Below are 21,558 nucleotides of genomic sequence, written 5' to 3' on the forward strand. Positions count from 1 at the left end.
AAAATTTATGAAAACTCAGTAAAAATTCAGTGAAAGTTCACAGCTGGTGGCCTAAGGCTTCTGTAAATCTAGTCAATTATTCTAAGTAAGTAATGCTAAGCAGACAGCATACCAAATCACCCAACATTATGCTACGATTCTTACATTCTAGTGCTAAATGCTTCACCCTAACTGATCCTTTCTATTTCTAACATCTTATTTAAGCTAAATGACTAGTATTTCTTAACATGAACAAAAGGATAGCTTGGTTCTACACTAGAAATAGAGCTATTGATGCCAGACTGGTACAGTAATCACTGATTTTTCTTCTATTGTGGGCATTTAGGATTAAAATAAGAGAAGATTTTTCCAATTTTTTAGGAATTGAGTCTTTAGCATGGCTAGGTTGTCGCTTAGGATAAGATGACCACCTCCACAGCCTTATCTTCATCCTTGTTGCTTTCATCTTGAGTTATGAAGATTGGAAATTAATATAAATACTAAAGATGTTAACTGAATTTTCATTGAACAATTATTTATGAAATATGGGCAACTTTCCTCTGAGTTTCTCTTTACGGAGTGGCTGTTGCAGCCTTTGATCTGGTTGTAACATGGCTTCGGCCCTCTGTCCTTGACTTTGTATTGTGCCAATCCTCAGTTGCACCCATGTACTGTCAGCTTGTACACCGCTTCATTCTAGCCCACAGACTGTCCTGTCTCCCTAAGTGGGTCTGCAGACCTCTTCCTGGGTTCGAGACAGATAATAATGGAAGGAGCAAAACCTTTCACAAGCTCAGGTTTTCTTAGAAGAGTTGTTACGTCATAGGCTTGGCTGGAAACAAATGTCTCATGGAGAAGGATGGATAAGTGGCAATTTTTAAGACTTTGTGAAAAGCTCTTAGGAAATTTGTTTTGTTTTGTTTTCCTTTTATGAAGGAAGAACATTATCAATGCCCAACTTTAGAAAGAGGTTAAAGGTATATGGGAATTGTGATGTTGGTGCATTTGTGTCAGGCTTTCTGCAAAAGCACATGAAGGAGTCGGGATGGCTTTTGGAAGACCAACCCATCTATAAAGTGGGGCGAACGTGTGAAGCCACTCCTTGTGGTTTCAAATGAAATGAGGGTGTAAGACACCTTTCTTACCTAGTGTTTATGATGCGCTCTTTCCTGTGTAATGTAATACAGAAGGTACATTCACGCTATCACAGAAGCAATTGCCTGTTTTCTGGGCCAGATTCAGATCTTAGTGAATTGATTGAACCTTTCTTACTGAGGAAGATTCTGCAGAACTTGAGATTTCATTCAAAACTTTTGAAGGGTTTACTCTTTGTATTAAGCTTGTCACAAGGAAAAAAAGATTCTTCTTGTGAATGGCTATTTTGCCTAACAATGCACACTGGCAAAGCTGTAGTGAAGGTAGGAATGGTGGGAATTGTGAACACATGGGTTTGCTTTATTGAAAAATAAAAGTAATAATCAAGCACTAGGTGTTCATTACCTCATGTATGTGCATAAGATGTCTGATGTATGTGCAAATTATATCTGTATAAGGGCCTTGCATAAGATCCAAACAGTTCCTGGTTTCCTGGTTTTGGCTAAACTATTCACAGACTACAGCAGTAACCAGTTCAGCCAAACAAGCCTCTTTCTATAACAATCCATAGCGTATGGATCATTGTTAAGAAGCCATTGTTCCATTTTTGCAGGACTGAGATTTTTCTGGAAGTCGGTTACATGCTGTCTGCAGCCCTATGTGTCCGTGGAGCTCAGCTGAGTGACTCTTGTATTCTGAGCTAACTTCAAAAGATCCTGGCATCTCTGTGTTTAGCTTGAAACTTTACTGATACCACTTGGGCTGACCGTAATTATTGCCCCTTGTAAACTGAGAGGAGGAGACTAGGAACCAAGGGCCTTCAGTGAATAGGTTGTCTCTTTGTTTCACAGTGGTGAAGGTAGGGTTCACCAGCAGGAAATCCAGAAAATCATAGAATCATAGGATCATTTAGGTTGGAAAAGACCTTTAAGATCATAGAGTCCAACCATTAACGTAACACTGCCAAGTCCACCACTAAACCACATCCTGTTGATCCCAATGCAAGCAGAAAGTTTTCACTTAGAAGGGTGAAGAAGTCTTAGGACTTGTTCTTCCAATACTAGTCATCCTGTTTGCTGACACTGAAATTGGAGAAAAAAAGTGAATTGGAGGGTAGTCTACAGACTATTGGGTACTTGGGACCTATTTGGAAAGGTGGGATCCCAATAAAGCAGAGAAATAAAATAAAACCCATTGCAGCAGGTATCAGTTGTCTCCTTTCCAGAGCAAACCCTGGAAAAGGATGAATATAGTGTTTCCATTGTCACTTTTGCCTCACGTCCGATGGTGTAGGCAGTGGCTCCTAGCTTAGCAGTTACGCTTTTCATGCTGAAATCTATGCATCCACTTTGATCTGCTCTGTTAACTGCTAATGTAGCCAGTTTAGCCGTGCTCTTTACTAATAATTTTGTCCCATTTGTCTGAGGAGGATATTGTGGGGAGAAATTAAAGCTAGTCTGAGTATATGCTCATTTATAATTGAGGCTTAATCACCTTTGCTTGGGTTGTGCTCCAGTCCTAAATTGGCTACATCTGAAGATCTAGCTTGAGGCATTCAGAACATTTTATATTGTAACATTGCCTTGGCTGCCCTCCGTGCCTCTTTTCCCAACACAAAGTCTGGATTGATGGATAGGTGTAGTTGGACACTCTCCTAGATATTTGAGTGCCTTAAGGTATGTGAGTTTGCTCTGCTCTGCACCCAAAATAACTTTGAAGACTGATGTCCCTAGAATGCTGGTTTATATCAAAAAAAAAAGAAATGCTTTTTCAGCTACTCTGTGTGCGGTCATGATGTAGGAACATATTGCAGATGGAAGCCACATGGTTTGTAGAAGTAAAACCCATCACAAAATTACCCACTCCTGGAAATTACAAATTTTTTAGGTGCATAGGACCACTTTTAAAATCCTTAAATACAGACATCTGTAACTGCAGAAAAAGAAGTAATAGATGCTTGCCTTAAGATAATGCAGCTCACACAACTACCAAATACAGAGTCTGTTTTTGCAAGTCTAAGCCATTCCATCTCTATATTTTTAATCCTATAAAATCAAGTGATCAAGGAAATAAACACCTTTCCCATCTGTGCACTTGTTGAACCTTTCACTAATGTTTGTGAGTACAGATGAGGTCACTTTCTTGCCATTTTTCCAAATGAGATTTGAGAATCATAGAAAATGAGGGTTGGAAGGGACCTTTAAAGGTCATCTAGTCCAACACCCCTGCAAGAAGCAGCGACATCTCCAACCAGATGAGGTTCCTCAGAGCCCTGTCCAGCCTGGCCTTGAATGTTTCCAGGGATGGGGCATCTACCACCTCTCTGGGCAACCTGTGCCAGTGTTCCATCACCCCCATCATAAAAAATGTCTTCCTTATATAGTCGAAATCCACCCTCTTAGTTTAAAACCATTACCCCTCATCCTGTCACAACAGGCTCTGCTAAAGAGTTTCTCCCCATCTTTCCTATAAGCCCCCTTCAGGTACTGGAAGGCCACAATAAGGTTTCCCTGGAGCCTCTTCTTCTCCAGGCTGAACAGCCCCAACTCTCTCAGCCTGTCCTCATAGGAGAGGTGCTCCAGCCCTCTGATCATTTTCGTGGCCCTCCTCTGGACTCGCTTCAATAGGTTCACATTCATCTTATGTTGGGGGCTCCAGAGCTGGACACAGTACTCCAGGTGGGGTCTCAGGAGAGTGGAACAGAGGGGGAGAATCACATCCCTCGACTTTCTGGCCACACTTCTTTTGATGCAGCCCAGGATGCGGTTGGCTTTCTGGGCTGCGAGTGCACATTGTCAGCTCATGTTGAGCTTCTCGTCCACCAGTACCCCCAAGTCCTTCTCAGGGCTGCTCGCAATCTGTTCTCCGCCCAGCCTATATTTGTGCCTGGGATTGCCCCAACCCATGTACAGGACCTTGCACTTGGCCTTATTGAACTTCATGAAGTTTGCATGGGCCCACCTCTCCAGCCTATCAAGGTCCCTCTGGATGGCATCCCTTCCCTCCAGCGTGTCGACTGCACCACACAGCTCGGTATCGTTGACAAACTTGCTGAGGGTGCACTCTATCCCACTGTCCATGTTGCTGACAAAGATGTTGAACAGGGCCAGTCCCAATACCGGCCCCTGAGGAACGCGACTCATCACCAGTCTCCACTTGGACATCAAGCCATTGACCGCAACTCTTTGAGTTCATCCATCCAGCCAATTGATTATACACTGAGTGGTCCATCTGTCAAATCCATGTGTCTCCAGTTTAGAGACAAAGATGTTGTGCTGGATAGTGTCAAATGCTTTGCACAAATATTTTACTGATACCTTTGTGATGTCTCCAGTGTCTCCTTGAAATACTTGTTCTAGTTGTGCTGCCTTCTTGCAACCGTGTCATCTTGGTGGCTGGTACAGGTGTCTCTTATAGCTGATGAGAACAATGATGTCCTGTACTGGTATTTACTTCGAACATCTGTGTGCTCATTCATGTGAGAACAGGGAAATCTCTGAATGGGAATGGTTGGAAAATGAGGATGTGAATTTCTGAGGACTGCAAAAACATGTGTGATTCTTCTTGAGTATTATTTTCTCCTGGCCTGCAGCTCATCTTCATTCACTCGTCATTCTGCAATTGACCAAAATATACAAGAGTGTTCCCTTTTATGACAAGGTCACCCATCTAGCTGACCAAGGGAAGGTAGTAGGTGTGGTGGTTTTGAATTTTGATGTCATCGTAGCCTACAGCTTCCTCAAGGGGGGCAGCAGAGACAGTGGGGGTGCTGATCTCCTCTCTCTGGTGACCACAATAGGACATGAGGAAATGGAATGAAGCTGCATCGGGGAAGTTCAGATGGGACATAAGGAAAAGGTTCTTCACTGAGAGGATGGTCGGTCACTGGAAAAGGCTCCCTAGGGAAGTGGTCACAGCACCAAAGCTGTTGGAGTTCAAGGGGTATCTGGACAGTGCTCTTAGTCACATGGTTTAGTTTTAGGTAGTCCTGCGAGCAGCTGGGCATTGGACTCTATGATCCTTATGGGTCCCTTCCAGCTTGAGATATTCTACGATTCCTTCATTGCCTTGAAGTGATGAGTCTCCAGAAGTTCTTGTCAGTGGTCCGTAAACATACATTTCTGCACTTTGTATCCTTAAAAGACATCTTACTTCAATTACACAGTTCATAGGCCATCTAATATGTCTGTAGCACAAACCAGCCCTCCTCAGGGTGCATCGTGCACAGATGTGGTAGGCACACAACTACTTGCTGTAGCGAGACCACTAATAAGTAAGATAACATTGATTTTGCAGGAATATTACAGGTAACTTCTGTCTGTCCTTATTGCTCCTTATTTTAATATATTCCATTACAGTCTTCCCTTTAACTAACTCCTTCTTCATACACAGTTCTTCCCTGTGACTTGGTCTGGAGATATTTTCACTGCATATTAAATATTTTACTTGACTCCAACTCCATTGCATTATCCTTGTCAAAGGAGGTTGTTCTAATGACATGAGTCTGGCTTTTTTGCATTCAGAACCACATTGCTTATTATTCCACTTCTCATTTACTTCCACTATTTGATTCTTCTTCCTTTATCAAGTTAGTAACAGAAATGCTTTCTCAAAGGTCACTGAAAAGAGGCTGCACAGCATGTATAAAGCTATTTTAATTTATATAAGTTTTTTATTTGTAATTAATTCTGTCTCATATAATTGTCCATATAATTCAGATGACTATTATATAATATTTTTCTGTTACAGCCAGACCTCTGGTTTAAGGTACCTTTCATTAGGGCTTCCTTCCAGGGATCCTGGACACTGCCAAGGAGAGCTTCGATTAGAGTGAATTCTACACACCATCATAAAACTAAAATAGCTTTTTTTTGCAATCGCAAATGTGTATCTAAGTAGAGATACAGAATTATTTCCACCAGTATTTCTTGTGAGCCTCTTGTGGAGAAGATTTAAGGGCCTGTGTACCTGGTTTTCCTTGTTCTTCAGTAAATGCAGACCTGCATTAAATTTTGCATCAGGCTGCAGAACCTGTTTCTGCACCGGCGACCAAACACTCTTTACCTGAAAGTAAACATTTCATTCAAGACATCCTTACGGGACACACATAAACAAATTTCTTGTCTTCTTGCTTATCTTTGACTCTACCAGGCAGGAGGACATTTGGGATTCTAGTCAGTATGTCTTCTGGATCTGAAAGCAATTACTCCAGTGCCTTGCTGGATGCCATTTCAGGCTTTTTTTGGATGCCCCCAGAATATGTATTTGTTTCTTCTGTGTAGAAGATGGCAGGCCAGTAAATGTATTTCCTTTGGGATAAAGATGCTTTCCCAGTTGACAAAGGAGATGAGGTGTGTTTAAGATTTTGTTGCAGGACTTTGCAAGTCTTTCTTGCAGAACAAAAACCAACACCAGGGCAGTTGAAATAACTCAGTAGGTTTATTTTCATGATGATCTGTGACTTTTTATCTTCTCTGTGGTAAACTCAGTACTGATTTCTAAGCAGAAGTGATATACCTCAGTGGGACTAAAGTAATTATATACATCTGTTCACGGTTCTTTGTAGTTTTGATTTGATATTCTGTTTTGGTTTCTATTTTCTTACCCTTTATTACATTAGAAAATGGTGGAAGAAATTTGTTGCTGTGATATGGATTGGGTTTTTAATTTTGATTTGCATTGAGCTGCAAGCTGAAATTCACTTAAAAATAAGAAGTCTGTTGTTTATTAAATAAAACTACCTGCATAGCTTATCAAAGACAGACTTGCATACACATTTAATTAATTAGGCAAATAAAATAACTGCAGTTAGTGAATTAGAATAGAACAGAATCATAGAATCACTTAGGTTAGGAAAGACCCTTAAGATCATCAACTCCAACCGTAAACCTAACACTGCCAAGTCCACCACTAAAACATGTCCCTACCTACATATCTCTCAAGTATCTCCAGAGATGGTGACTCAACTACTTCTCTCAGCAGCCTTTTGAGCTGATTTGTTTTGTTACCAGTATGTCACTTGCTAAATATTACGCTTTTCCACAAATTTGATTTGAAAGGATGGTACAAGCCTCCCTCCTTTTTTTTTTAAAAAAAAGGAGGAGAAAAAAAAAAGACAAAAACTAAACAAACACCACTTGCCCCCCAAAAAATCATATTTAGTTTCTTAGCCTTTAAAAAAATGACCAGAATAAATTAAATAAAGTGAAATAAAAGTATGTCTGTGTATCACAGAAAGACGATGTGTTGACATTTTTTTCATCTTTTCCCATTTTCCACTGCTTGTCTGATGGCTGTCTTCGGACCAGCAGTTTGACTTGCTTCAGAGCTGTAACCACAAACCAGTGATTCTACAATTCTCTTTTATTATTATATGAACACTCCACTTTTCCTTTTGTGTAACCTCAGCTGCAGTCCTCCAGCATCAAGAAGGGTGTCTTCTTCGTCCACTGCTACCTAGTGGCATAAGTACAAATAAAACCATTCATGTTAGTGTATCTTCTCTGAGTATATATATATATATATACCTTATTATCCAGTACTCCTTCCAAGCCTCGCAAAATTTGTATGACCATGCTTCCAAGCGAACGTGTTGGCCATTACCACACGCCATCTGTACCCTTCCTGGTTGAATATTTAAAACATTGTTTGTGTCTGGTGGTTCCTCCAGTACAGCTGGTTTTAATCTTCGTCTCTTCTTTTCTGTGGGCCACTAACACTTTACAAGCAAAGCATGGCTCTGTGTAGGAAATCCTTGCGTGTATATGTGGATGCTGTAAATGTGTATAAATTACCTTTCCTTGGCCCTTAAAAGCAGCCTGTAGTTCCCCAAGGAATTACAGGCTGCAAAAAAAAAAGTCTGTAGGAGTTTCTAGTGCTTCATTTCTGCCACATTGGTCAAAGGTTTGTGTTCCAGTAGCTGGTCCACACTGGAGTAGGTAGGTGATTTCTGGAGGGAAAATAGTGCAGTCATATGTTCTCAGATTTATACTTGGATTTTCTGTTTGGCTCATTTAACAAAGTGGATCTTGTTCCCTGAACATCTACACTTTCATTTGGTTTTTAGCAAGGTTTGAGGAGCACCATGTTGCAGTGATCCCTCTGCATGGTGCTGTGAGGCTCTGGCACCTTGGCTCAGCCCGGTGAGCTGTCTTGCTGCCACCTGCGGAGCCACTGGCCGGAGCAGCCTCCCGCTATTCGATTGAGACTGCCGACTTACCTGGCCAGAGAGGCATGGCCAGGTGCTCACAGGACTACTGGGTCACACCTGGGCAGAGTGTATCTTGCCAGCAGGCCCATGCTGTGGCACCTTCATGCCAGCCGGAACAAAGGCGTAAGATGGCCTCCAGAGCCACAGGCTCCTGCTGACGGGAGGCTTCTGTTGCTGAACGATGGCGTTCTATTTAACATCTCCTTTCCAGGCTGAGTTGCACTCCTGAGGGACGAGAGGCCAGTACTGTGCCATGACCTGAGCACCTCTGCCCTCCTTACAGAGCATCGTTGTGCAGTTGTTCCCCCGTTTCCCTTCTGGAAAGGCATCTCACGATCTCTCACAGACCTCATCTTTTCTCTCTTCCCCTTCTCTTACCATCTTTTCAGTGTAGAAAAATATGTTCCCATGCCTAGGTACTGAAAAGTGTTTGCCGTGTTTCGCAGGCTGGGATGCTTTTCTCAGTCCAAACCAGCGAACTGACCGCTCCGAGTATTGGCATGTAAATCAGTGTGCTGACCTCGTGGGGAACCCATCCAAGCCGCAGGCAGTGTCCTGAGTTTCAGGATGTCGGTGGTTTGAAACTCTGGGCTATGCTCTGCATGTTAATGATGGAAACCACTTCAAATTCATGGTAGCATTCAAAACAGTACTGGCAGCAGGGCTGGCCTATCAGGGCTGTCCTATCAAAAGTTGTTTTCTACTTTGTTCCTAGAATTGGGAACTAAGATTTAAAGTTAATGCGCCATTTTTGTTGGGTGTTTTTTTTCCTTTTGTGTAGATAGAACAGTTTAAGCATCTGTACTAAAGGTGCAAAGATGAGACATTTCTATGTATGTCATTTAAATTAATTATTATGTACTTGAAACAGCATTATAAGGACCCACCATGCTGAGTGGGATTTTGAGAAACGATCTGGTCTGCTACCTTTTCGTAAAGCCAGATGAACTGTACCATCTATGATAGTTCGGACAAATACTTATTTTTTCAAGACTTCCAGTTTTCAAGGCTTCAACACTGTTGGATTTTCAATAAAAGCTTCCCACCTCGGTTGCCACTCAAGAATAAGATGCTTGAGGTATCGTTGTGTTCTTCCAAAACATCAGTTCATTGCTCAATAGCAGTCATAAAGGCTTTGGAGGGAAAGGAGCATGAACAAACCAGGAGACGTGATTTACATCTCTGTATAAATCCATGGTTTATCCATTCTCAAATATTTCAGTTCCACTTTTCGTATCTCAAAAAACTATAGGAGAACCAGAAAAGTTAGAGGAAGAGGTGCCAAAGATGATTGCAACTAAGGAGTGTTTTCCACTCTGTTAAATACAGAAGAGAGCAAGAGCTGAAAAAGTATCTGATGGCACAGAGGGGATGCACAGAGGCCCCTGACTCAGAGGAGGAGCCATCAGATGAAGCAAGCAGCCAGCAGAGAAAAAAAAAACCCAACAACAAAACAAAACAATTTGCGTCTCGTGCACCAGTGAGGGGCTGTGGTATGGGGCTGCCTGCCACGGGCTGCTGCCATTGCTGACCATTCACAAAAACAGTCAGGGAAGCTCACAGGAGGAAGAGGCCTTCATGCACCATGACCTTCATTGCCTCTGGCTTAGGAAGGGTCTGGACATGCTTCCCTGTCACCTTGCCCTGTCCTTGCACTCTTGCTGTTGAGATGTCTGTTGCTGACCATCTTCACAGAGAGGATACTGGGCTCTCAAGCCTTTTTGTGGTGACTTCTTATGGTTGTTCTTATGCCCTGTCTGTTCTTATGGTTAGAAAGCTGTCCTTATCTGTGTTATTCATTCCATGTAGAAATTTTGGCTGGCTGCGTGTTCATGTATGTGGAGAGCCAATTGTCTCTTCTGTAAAACCTGTACCCATATTTGTAGGTGATTATTCCCCGTCTCGTCAGCTCCTGCTTGTTCAGTTTGTGCCCCAAAAAAAAAAAAGTCCTGGACTCAAGTGCTGTGCCCTGAGCTCTTTCTCACTACTTTTGTAGTCCGTAAGTTTCTGAATTGTGGTAGCAAGAACTTGATATGATATAATATTCTGCCTAAGGCTCATACAATAATACTTACTATTATTACTCAATATTACGACAAAACAGTCAGTACTTAATAATACTGATTAATATAACAACTTCCCCCTCTGCCCTGAATCAATTTGTCCACATCCATTGACTTCCCATTTTCTTCATCCTCCTTTTCTTGTCCTCCTAAGGTGCTGGCAATCCTCTCCTGTCTCTGCACTGTCTAGAAATTTAGTCTGTTAATCAGTCTGACGGTGTGTCCAGCATGTTTCTGCATCGCATCCCCAGCATCTTTTTTTTTTTCGTGATGTGGTGGATTTATCTGGTTGTCACTTGGAGGCCTCTGTTGCTGCTCCTAACAGCCATTTTGGGAATGAAACTTTCTGGTAGTAGTAAGAATTAATTTAATGAAATTTCTCTATGCAGTAGAGTCGAAAGTGATTTGAAACAGTTTAACACAGAGAAGGCAAATGTTTGCTGTGGAGTCAAAGGGGCACAAGGCACGAGAGCACCACTGTGACGGAGGCTTGTCTGAAGGGAGGGCATCCTTGCTCTGCTTACTGGCAGATCCTCCAGGATACCTCCAAGATACTCCAGGTTAAGCGCAGGTGTATTTGTTGGTTTTGGGGTGTAAACTATCAAAAAGTGAAATTAAAAGTATCTGCAAAGTAGGTTAAGTGGCATTTCAGGTAGTGCCCGGTAGCGTCCAGCATGGCACTGGTTACTCTAATACTCTTTTGTTTGTTTTCACAAACCAGCAGCTCACAGTTTCTGAGCAGACAACTGCTGCGAGGAGACCGTAACCTCTTGATTTCAAAGGAGCCATCGTTTCGCTGGTGCCTCTGTGGTTAATGTAAGAAAGGTGTCTTGCCATAAACTTTTTCCGAGGTATTCAGCAAGGTTCGAAAGGGGTCGGCCTGGGCAGGAAGCCCTTGTCTGTGCTATAAAGAAAACAGCAAGCAACAAAATGAAAGCATCAAAGGACCAACAGGATGCGGTCCCAGGAGTCCTCTCTGGCATGTTAGTCCTTCTTGAAAGTTAGCATTGAGTGAAGAGTGACCTTAAAACTCGCTTCATTCAAACAGACTGGGCTCAAGTTTAAAGTTCAAGGCATTTTGTTTTTTCACCTGTTTCCTACAGTTTTAAGAAACTTCTGAAGAATTAATGTGTAACTATATCTGGTCACTGAGCCAACGCGGAGAATTTTTCTCAAGGGAAAATAATATTACTGTATGGAGGGTGAGAAACAGATACTTTCTGAGTTGGGAGGAAAAGTTTCAACAAAATAAAACCCAAAACCACTGCTACCATGATCACAAACAGCCCTGCAGCCAGCTTAACACATGCACTATTCCTTATTTTATTTTTGAAAGAATCAGGTAGAATCCAGTAATTGTCTGAATCATGGTGAAAGGATGTTTATTGTCAAAGCTGCTGCTGCTTGGGAAGGGAGGTCTTGTTTTGGGCACAACCTTGGAAGCAAAGAGCCTGGTTGTGGCAGCTTCATCTGTGAGTGTGTGTTGACTGAGCCAGCAACTGGCCCCATGGCCGCTCATCCCTCTGTCACTGCTCTGGAGTTGTTGGGCCCCAAGAGGGAAAACTAAAGCCCTGACCCAAAACTGTTGGTAGGTGAGGGCAGCCCTACCACCACTAATGTGGAGCAGCAGCCTGGGCTGCTGGCCGGCACTGGTTACAAGACGCTTTTATTTTCACCCAACAGCATTTTCTGCCTTCATAATCCTGAAATAGTGACTTTATTTTCTGATCTTTGCGTCTCACATGACAAAGCAACTGGTAATTCATCCCACGAGCAGTTTGACAGGTCATCTTTCATAGCTAAAAGAAATAGTTTGAAGAGATGACATACAGATTTCACTCGCATTTGCCCGTGCCATTAAATTTTAATGATTCCGACATGAATATTTCATGACAGCACCTTCTGAATGGGTTTGTTTTGTCCTGGCAGCTAATACTCTGTATAGTCAGGGGTGAGGGGTCTTTGGTTTTTTGTGGGTTTTCTTTTCCTCTTAGGTCGTTTAGTGTAGATAAGAAGTGTCAAACTGGATTAAGTGAGAAAAGGCAACTTCTTGTTGGTGATTCAGCGACGGGATGCCATCTATAACTCTTTTCAGCTGCTCAGTGGAAGTCTGTGAAATGACCCTCAAATAAAATTCTGCTCTTTACTCTCCTGCCACAAGGTGGCTAAAAATGTTTTGAAAGCCCACGATACTCGAGTGCTAGAAGTGATGCTGGTATGTCTAACAGCCTTTCTGCAACACAGCGCACAGGAGACCAGAGTTATTGCACAGAAAAATCGTGTATGTCTTATTTACGTGGAGCAACGTTCAGAGAATGTTTTTACCAAGTTCATTTCAATCACTCCTCAGCTGGGGTTGTCTGGGGTTTGCTTTGGTGGTTTGTGGGTTTTTTTTTTTTACTAGAAGGAGGAAGGAGAAGTCATTGCACCCAGGCCATCCCGCCTGAGCGACAGGGCTGCTGTGGATGGTAGAGGTGTGATGAGGTGCTCAGCAGCCGCCTGCCCAAAAGTCACTGCTCTACCAGAACGTCCGCCTCACAGCTACACAAACTGTGGCTGAAACTTCAGATTCCCACTCTGTCTGCATTTATGCTGCCTCCTGGATCCATCTACCTGAATGCTAAATCAGAAACACTTCTCCAAACCTGGGTTAGCGCGGTTGGTTGTTGAATTTTTGTGGGACCTGCACTAGGATGACAGATGTGTTTCTTTAAATCAGTAAGGTTTCCAAATAGCTGTCTGCTGTGCCATCAGAAACACATACTTCATTTTCACCAGTTTCAGGAGGGGTAATGCTCTTCCCTGCAAACTTTTTGGAAGCTTATCTCCAGCTGTACAGTAGGGACAGAGCTTTTGTTTAATGGAAGTGAAGCATATCTTTTTCTTACAGATGCACCACTCACTATTGAGCTTTTTAGGCTTCCCTTTTTATTTTTTAACTTATTAACTCTGACAAGTAACCTCTTGGTTGTGAACAATTTAATTCACGATTCATTTTTCTGATTCAAAGTGAACACGAGTGCCCTAATCCCCTAATGGGAATTAATTGCATGTTTCAGTGCTTAACTCTGATCCTTTCTCAATCCCCACTGGGACAAGTTTCTTCCTGAAGGATCTGTGTTTGTTATTCAAAACACAATCTGAAAGGTAATGATTTTCCTTATAGTAGAGAGTCAGACCGACTGAATATTAATGCTCTTTTTATTGTGAGGGAATGAGCTGCATCCAAAAAAACTCGTTTATGTCATGAAGGATAAATTACGCTGAAGTATATCTGATAAAATACGGGGGGGGGGGGAATCAGCATGGTCTTTTTTCCTTAAGTGAAAGTGGTTTGCCAGTAAATAAAGGCACACACAGTTTTTGCTTGGAAAACTGTATTCTGTTACAGAGAAAAGCTGTTTACTTCACCGGGGGGAAATTGCTTTGCTACTGGGTATTTCAAATAACACTGCTCTTGGCCAGCAATGTACCCTTTTGGGTAACCTACCTGATCTAACAGTTTAGTAAAATACGAGTAAGTAGCAGAAAATAGATTGTTTCTACTTCCAATCTGTTTTTAAAGATTTTTCAGACTTGAAATACATTGTTTTGTGACCCTCTTTCCAAAAGGAGCTGCACGTGCTCCTCGGATGCTGGGTGTTTGGCCCAGCCAGATGGCTGTGGGTGAGGGAGACTCTGCCCAGTCAGCGAACAAGGGCGAAATGTGGGAAACCATCAAACAGTGTAAGAACCACTTCTGCCCTGTAGAGACGATGGGGGATGAATGGGGCACAGCATGAAAAGTACCCAGGAACTATGAAGGTACCTTTTTTCCCCCCTACCTTTTAGTAAAGCCAGCCTTTTGTCCCATTTAAACCAGTTTGGAGTGTTTTATGCTCACAGATGAAACAAATGTTGAACAGCATCTTTCAGGGTGTGTTTTCAAGAGAGGGCTAGTGCATGTGCAGGTTGGCTACTGCAGGTGGCTTAGCACTTCAGGGATCTATCTGGGGAAACAGAGGAGCACAGCCTTTCCTGGCCTTTCTGCCAGCAGTCCTAGCTCCCAGTTTTGTCAGGGCTGAAATACTGTATCCTCCCAAGCCATTCCCAAGGTAAATAAATGGAAATAACACGTGTACAGCTCCCTCAGACAGGAAGGGTGAAGGTGCTTGTGAACACCACAGTGTCTGGCCTTACCAGCTCTGTAAGTGAGGTTTGGCATCTAAGATTGATCAGCAGCGCTGAGGACAGCCATCATCATTCCCCTCCCCTCAAGGAGCAGGACAGACGTCTCCTTTCAGGCAGCACCCGCTCATTTGCGCTGTGGTTGCTGCAGGCCACCTTGCTTGTCTCCCTAGAGCCGCAGCTTGCTCCTCAGCATTTGTCAGTCAGGCAGCAAGAGGGACCTTGGCACTGGGCTTACCAAAAATCTTTCAGCATGTCTGTTAAATGATTCAATGCCAGGTTAAACTTGCCCCGATGCCGTGCCAGCGTGCCTCATTTTGCTTGTAAGGTCTGGCATGAAAGCTTTTTCATCTCTCTTCATGACAGACAGGTCCTCTGTTCATCTTGGTAGTGTCCCAGTTTGTACACAGTTAGCTTGCCACAGCCCCAAGCATCGTGCAGCTTGCTTTTCTTTTCCCATTTTTCACTAAGACTGTGATCGGGCTGGTATTGCTATTTGAATAAATACCATGAAATGCAGGCAACTGCAGCGCAACAGGACCAGAAGTTTGACTGCTTTAATTTGCTTTAGGGTAATTAATACTGCTGTGCTTTATTTTACCACAAAACAAGACACCTGAACTTCCAAACTGCAACCAGGCTCTTCTGTTACCGAATAAAATGTTGTTTCCCAAATATTGAGCGCTGCCACCATGAAAGGAGAACCTGAGCAGAAGAGGAGGGAAGGAGGCGCTTGCCCAGGGTGTGCTGGTCCACACCTGGGCGCGGTAACAGCGGGGTAGTGTGTGACCAAGTCCATCAGTTCAGGCTTTAAAAAACACCACTACGCCCAAACAAGGGAAAACTAACTAACTGTGGCTTCACTCCTGCATGTTTTAATAGCCATGTTTGACCTGGGCTAATTAAACCATAAATGCAGTGGAGCAACATCGTAAGGTGTCTGCATATCTGAGCTGAACCGTGATTTGCTTTGGATGTGCTAAGTGGAGCTTGTTTCCATCTCTGGGATGGCTCCCATAATGGTGAGAGAGGAAAAAAAAAAATAAGAAAGGCTCGGTGCTTTTCCTGAAGCTCAGGGCTGCTGATGTTGTGGATTACTTAGAGAAACCATGGGATGTAATTTGATTACAGCAGAGAACTGCAAGGGTGACTTTCTCCTGGTGTCCGCTTTTCACTGTTAGTTTTTGACTGAAAAGTTCAAAGAGATATTTGAATTTAGTGTGGTGTTTAAATGAGGTGTAGGACTACAAGACCGCTTTTGCACACACCTGAAGAGTCTTGTGTGTATAACACATGTTGGCATGGGCGCAGTTCTCCAGCATGTTGGCCAAAGCAGCCATGTGGGTAACCTACACCTCTGTCTTTCAGCTGCTTTTGCAGGTACGATGGCTCGTGTCTTCGTCTACGGCACGCTGAAGAAGGGCCAGCCCAACTACAAGCACATGATCAACACAGCCAAGGGACTAGCGAAATTCCAAGGAAGGGGTCGCACGGTGGAGAAGTACCCACTGGTGATTGCAGGAAAATACAACATTCCTTACATGCTGAACATCCCAGGGACAGGACACCAGGTTGCTGGGGAGATTTACTCAGTTGACGACCAGATGCTGCAGTTCCTGGATGAATTTGAAGGCTGCCCAGACATGTACCAGCGTACCCTGATGAGAATCGAGGTGGTAGAGTGGGAAGGAAAGGGTGGCGTGGGTGAGGCACGGGCAACTGCCGAGGGCGTTGTGGAGTGCTTCGTGTACAGCACGATGACGTACCCGCCCGAGTGGGTCAGCCTCCCCTACCATGACAATTACGACTCCTCGGGGAAACACGGCCTCTCCTATGTCCTACGCGAAAGCCGGGATTAGAAATGGGAGGTAACACAGCCCGGCTGAAGACATAGTACTAAGCACGTGTTGATCAGTAACCTTTCCAGAAAAGCTGTAACACCTTTCTATTAAAATGCAGGATCTCTTGTAACCTTCCCAACCCAGGAGCCTTGGTGTTGAAGTCTTGTAAGCACAGAGACGGGGACTCGTCCCTGGCTAGTCAGCGTCCTCCTCGCCCTGCTAACCTGCTGCGAGTAACTGGGTTTGCATGAGGCGTAAAATCACGGCATCTGTGCACATCGGGTTTGGGGTCTAGTTATTTTTCTCCACCCTCCCTTTGCCTCAGTGCATGACCGAGGTCAGTGAAGGGCAGAGGAACAGACTGATTTTTTGGTTTTACCTGAACTGGCAAATTTTCTTGGGTAGTTCTCCAAGGTGGGTGGAATAATGATGATACTATTGCACTAATAGCTGAAGCTGCTTTAAAAAAATCATGTCCACAAACTAAGTAAAGCACAACTCGCACTTAACAGTTGACTTGTAATGGTGCTTAGTAGGTTACTGAATGTAAACAGGGAGAGATGACCATATAGATCCTATGCACTTCAAGAGAAATATGAAATTGCTGGAGAAATAGAGAAAATTTAAAGACTACTCTTACTCAGTGTTGCAATGTTCTTCTGAACTGGAAAAGAGTCATTTTAAAAATATGTTTAGTTTTATAAGATGCTGTGAAGAAATATTAAAGCAAGATAATTACATTTAAAATCTTATTTTTAATTTAGCATTCTAAGCACTTTAGGTGCCACACCAGTTCACTGACTGTGGGATTTGGGGGCGGGGGGGGGGGCGGGTGTTGGGGACCAGGAAAAGCAAACCTGATTTCAGCTGCCTCCCACGCTGCAGCGGATGCAGCTGTTGTGAGCACTTACTTACTACCAAGGTGACTTTTAGCCAAGCACTTCAATGCAGAACTTGTGACCATATGAATTTCTTATTGGGGGAAAGATTTTATATACATTATACAAAATATCCAAAGGACCTGTAGTGTGACTATTGCAACATTTAACCTGGGAGAAAAAAAAAAAGATGTAAAGACTACTGTCCCCCTGACTCAACCAACTGTGCTGGTTTCTGTATAATCTGGGAAAGTCGTGGTTTTCTGTTACGCTACTGTGCCTTATATTCTCTCAGCTGCAGTGTTTGCTACACACAGAGTGTACAGTATACAAAGCTGCCAACGGGATGGGGGCAGGGAGTGTATGCCATGCGACGAGCCAAAGTGCGATTAGATGTACTGAGGATACCATTAACAACATCGTACTTTTGCTTCAATGCCAGTAGCCCTGTGATGGCCAGAGCAGATCTAGGGTACAGAATCAGCCCAGGGATGCAGAGTAAGGAATCAGCCTAAATTTAGCAGTAACAGGCACTGTTTGCTGCATCTCATTGAGAAAAACAGACAGAAAGCTCATGTTACTGCAGTAGGCAAATTAAGTAATTTTAAAGTAGAATAGTCATGTCGTGTCTCTTTACCATCCTTTTTTATTTTTTTTCAAGTTTAGGGCAACCTGCAGAAGCTGAACTGTGCCCCTTTTGGAAGGGGCTGGATGGCATTAAGGAGAGTTGTAGGAAGATCTGCAGGGTGTCTGCCTCAGTTTCTCCAACTCCTAAAGCATTAATTTTCCTGGAGAGCAGGTACTACCCAAACACTCTCCTTACTCATCTTGATGGGTTTTGTAAACTAATGAGCAAAGCAGATCCTTGTACTACATTATTCCACCTTGGCTGTGTGATTTAGTTGGCAGCTTCTCAATAACATGAAAAAAAAATGCCTCTTAAATCAAAAGTTTCAAGCAGAATCATGAACCTTTCTGGTTGAACATGAGTCACCAGCCCTGTCACAGACTGTTTTTGTCCTTCCACCTCCCGATAAAGCAGCGCCCAGGTGCCTCTGGCCAGAGGGTTTTTTTTCTGGGAAGCAGCATGACTTTGCACATCCTAGGGAAGAAAATGAGAGCAGGCCCCCTCCTCTCTGGGGCAGTGGTCAGGGCACAGCAGGAACAGTGACTTAGAGGTATGTAACAAAAAAAAAGCCGTAGGAGGTGAGACCAAAGGCAGGAGTAGCTCAGTGCCTGGCCCAGCAGTGGGCAGCAGCAGAGGCCTAGGCAAGAGCACGGGGACAGAGGTGATGCTTACGATGTGCGGGGCTGCAGAGGTATGGGTGCATCTGGTAAGCTGCAGCTGCTGGCTTACTGAGCTGGATCAATTAATGGAAGAAAGAGCCTCTGATAACCACACACTTAATGTTTTGAAACCCGTAAACTTCTGGTATCCACACATCCTGTGGCACTGAGTTCCTGAGCGAGGAGGAAAAAAAAATACATCCTCTTCCCCATTCCAACCAAGTCACCAGCCCTCTGACTTCTGTTCAAGTCTCTTCAACCTTCCTCCTCTCCAGGCCCTCTCCGGTTTCCCACACTGGATACACAGCTCTTCCAGCTGGATACAGTTAGGTGTTAGGAACAGTCCTAGTTCCTCATGCAGTCTTTAGTAAGAGCCTCTGCACAACAAAAGATCAGACTCTTGGGCCTCCCTGTCCCATAAGAGCTCAGAAGGAGGCCTAGCCTGAGGGACAGCAAGTGCCTCTAGCAATACCCAGGGACCGCTAAGGGGATTCGAGGACAGTGCCAGCTCCTTCGGGAAGGACTTGCATGAGCAAAAAGATACAGGGAGGGAAATTTGAATATAGAGTTTTATGAATAAAAGAAAAAAATTCCCTTACAACTGTAAATGAAAATACATGGGGGAAGTCTGCACTCGCAAAATAAAACATCTAACCTGTAATTTACATCTAGTCTATACAAAGGCTTCAAAATATTGCAATAAACCCGATCAGAATTTAAGCCATGGGCAGTACTTGTTCAGCACTTACACGGAGCAGGAAAACCGCTCGGTTAGCCGCTCAGTGCTTCATTTTTCACTCTTACCAACCAGTCTGTACAACTTGGCTGGGCCCTCAAACCAGTGCTGTTACCATGGAGAAGATGAACCGGATTCGGGCTTTTGTTATGTTTTCTTATTTTTTTTTTAAAAAAAAGAGGCTTTTCCTGTTTTAAAGCAGAAATTGTGTTTTATTGATTTTATTTGATCCTGAAAAATCAAAGAATTACAAAGGTTATGTACAAGTATTTCTGGAAGTAAAAATCTGGGATCTGTTGCCAAGGTTTAACATCTGTGTTTGCTGTCTTAACCACTGATACAATAAATATGACCGTATAAAATCTTGCACATAGGATTGTCCATTTTCTGTGTCACATTGCCTTAATCTTACTTTACAAATGAAAATAATAAAGGCTTAGCTAGTTCAGCAGCATGGAGGCAACTTTTCAATCCAGTTCCACCAGCAGATCTCCTTCTCCAACAGTATCACCAGCTTTGCAGTGCACAGCTTTCACCTACGGTACAGAAACAGCAACAATTTCAAACCTTCCTCAATAGCACAGTTAAATAAAAGGTTTGATTGACATTGCTTATGTGAAGTATCACATCTGCATGCACAGGGTAGGTGGTCACTATGCAACTTTATGACCACCACAGGGATCACAGATGTATATATGTTGGAAGGGCTTCCAGAGGTTGACAGGTAGATCTCCAATGCTCAGAGTCCAGCTGTGTTTTGAGTATCTGAGAATGGAGACTCCACCACCTCTCCAGTGCTTGACTAAATCGTGTCCAACTCACAGAACTATAGAATCTTTAAGGTTGGAAAAGACCTCCAAGATCATCAAGTCCAACCTTCAACCCAACACTGCCATGCCTACTAAACCATGTCCCAAAATGCCACGTCTACACCTATTATGAACACCTCCAGGGATGGTGACTCCACCACTTCCCTGGGCAGCCTGTTCCAATGCTTGACCACTCTTTCACTAAAGAAATTTTTCCTAATATCCAATCTAAACCTCCCTTGATGCAACTTGAGGCCATTTCCTCTCGTCCTAGGTATCTAGGTAACTCCATCAAGGTATTTAGGCACCTACCACTAGCTGGTTTTCTTATGACTTAGGTACTTGAAGACTTGAATGTCAGATGGAGATGGCACTTTTAAAAATTAAAAAGCACCTTTCATCCACTTATTTGCACTGCTGTTCATTTACTATTAAGATTTTAAAGCTCTCTGAGAGGACAAGTTGACTTTTCAACACTCACACTTGGACATTTCAATGAAATGCGCCAGCATTTCTTCCATTGCAGATTTTAAGTATAACTGAATTTTGGGACTGCAGCCATGAAGTGGCTTTCCCTCCCTCCCCAGGCAGCTGGGATAGATTGAAATCTGAATTGGGATCCTTTAACGTAACTGAACTTGGCAAAGGGCTACTGCTGTCAAATAAATGCAACTGCATCTGTAAGTATATTTGATTATATACTGACGTGCAGATTCCTGAATTTTAAACATCTTGTACTAGTCCCTCATTTCCTCTATAAAGGCTGTAACATGTTTGAACTCCCTTTCAGCACGTGGAGCTCCAGAAAATATTTGAAGGTTTACATTGGAGTTTGCTTGCAACATTAATTCAGAGCTGATACTGACATGTCCAAGTCCTTGGTCAAATCCTTCTTCAGCAGTTAGGTCAGCTTAGTCATCCCAAAGTGATGTTGAGCTCCTAAAGGAAACCTGCAGAATATCAGGCTACTACAGCTACACCATTGCCCGCGTCCGAGTTTGACAGCCTAAAAAACGAAGCTGAACGCTGTACACAGGCAAAGGCACCGTGAGATGGACAACAGAAGGGTTTTATTTCTAAATCAATAGTTAGGCAGCCCACCCGATTCCCGAGTCTCGATCTCTTAAGAGACGAAAGCAGTGTGGAAAATATTCTACTTCTTTCTTTTCTTTTTCTACAAAGCCAAGGTTCAGCAAACATTGTAGCTGACTAGCGTTTCAAACTCCCCAGTGATTTCTGCCACGCAGCGGGGCCAGCCCCCCGTTCTGACCCACGCGCAGCTGTCCCGTAGGAGACAGGAGGCGTGCGAGCTCCTCTCCGTCCTTCCCCCGTTTTTTAAACCACCTGCAGCTGGAGTGAACTCAAAGTACATAAAAACAAGCCACTTTTCTCACAATTACAAACAGGAAGATGGAGTTTGATGCAGAAAAAGGCATTCAGCCGGGAATGAAAATGGGAACGTCTTCCAGCTGAAGACAAATGAACTGTGTTTC

At 43.4% G+C, this 21,558-nt stretch overlaps 2 protein-coding genes across 5 annotated transcripts in view; one reads left to right on the forward strand and one right to left on the reverse strand.

Moving 5' to 3' along the window:
* GGACT (gamma-glutamylamine cyclotransferase) overlaps positions 1-19,625 on the forward strand; it is a 34,401-nt gene extending 14,776 nt beyond the window's left edge. For all 3 annotated transcript variants that reach the window (XM_086771012.1, XM_086771004.1, XM_086770994.1), the window contains exon 2: positions 15,883-19,625. In XM_086771012.1, the coding sequence (XP_086627138.1) occupies positions 15,900-16,373 (474 nt within the window). In that variant the 5' untranslated portion in view covers positions 15,883-15,899 and the 3' untranslated portion in view covers positions 16,374-19,625. The remainder of the gene's footprint in view (positions 1-15,882) is intronic.
* PCCA (propionyl-CoA carboxylase subunit alpha) overlaps positions 19,462-21,558 on the reverse strand; it is a 284,142-nt gene continuing 282,045 nt past the window's right edge. For both annotated transcript variants that reach the window (XM_086770975.1, XM_086770983.1), the window contains one exon: positions 19,462-19,792. In XM_086770975.1, the coding sequence (XP_086627101.1) occupies positions 19,724-19,792 (69 nt within the window). In that variant the 3' untranslated portion in view covers positions 19,462-19,723. The remainder of the gene's footprint in view (positions 19,793-21,558) is intronic.

The sequence above is a fragment of the Chlamydotis macqueenii genome, chromosome 1 (assembly GCF_036417535.1).
Source record: "Chlamydotis macqueenii isolate bChlMac1 chromosome 1, bChlMac1.mat, whole genome shotgun sequence".
NCBI classification, from domain to species: domain Eukaryota; kingdom Metazoa; phylum Chordata; class Aves; order Otidiformes; family Otididae; genus Chlamydotis; species Chlamydotis macqueenii.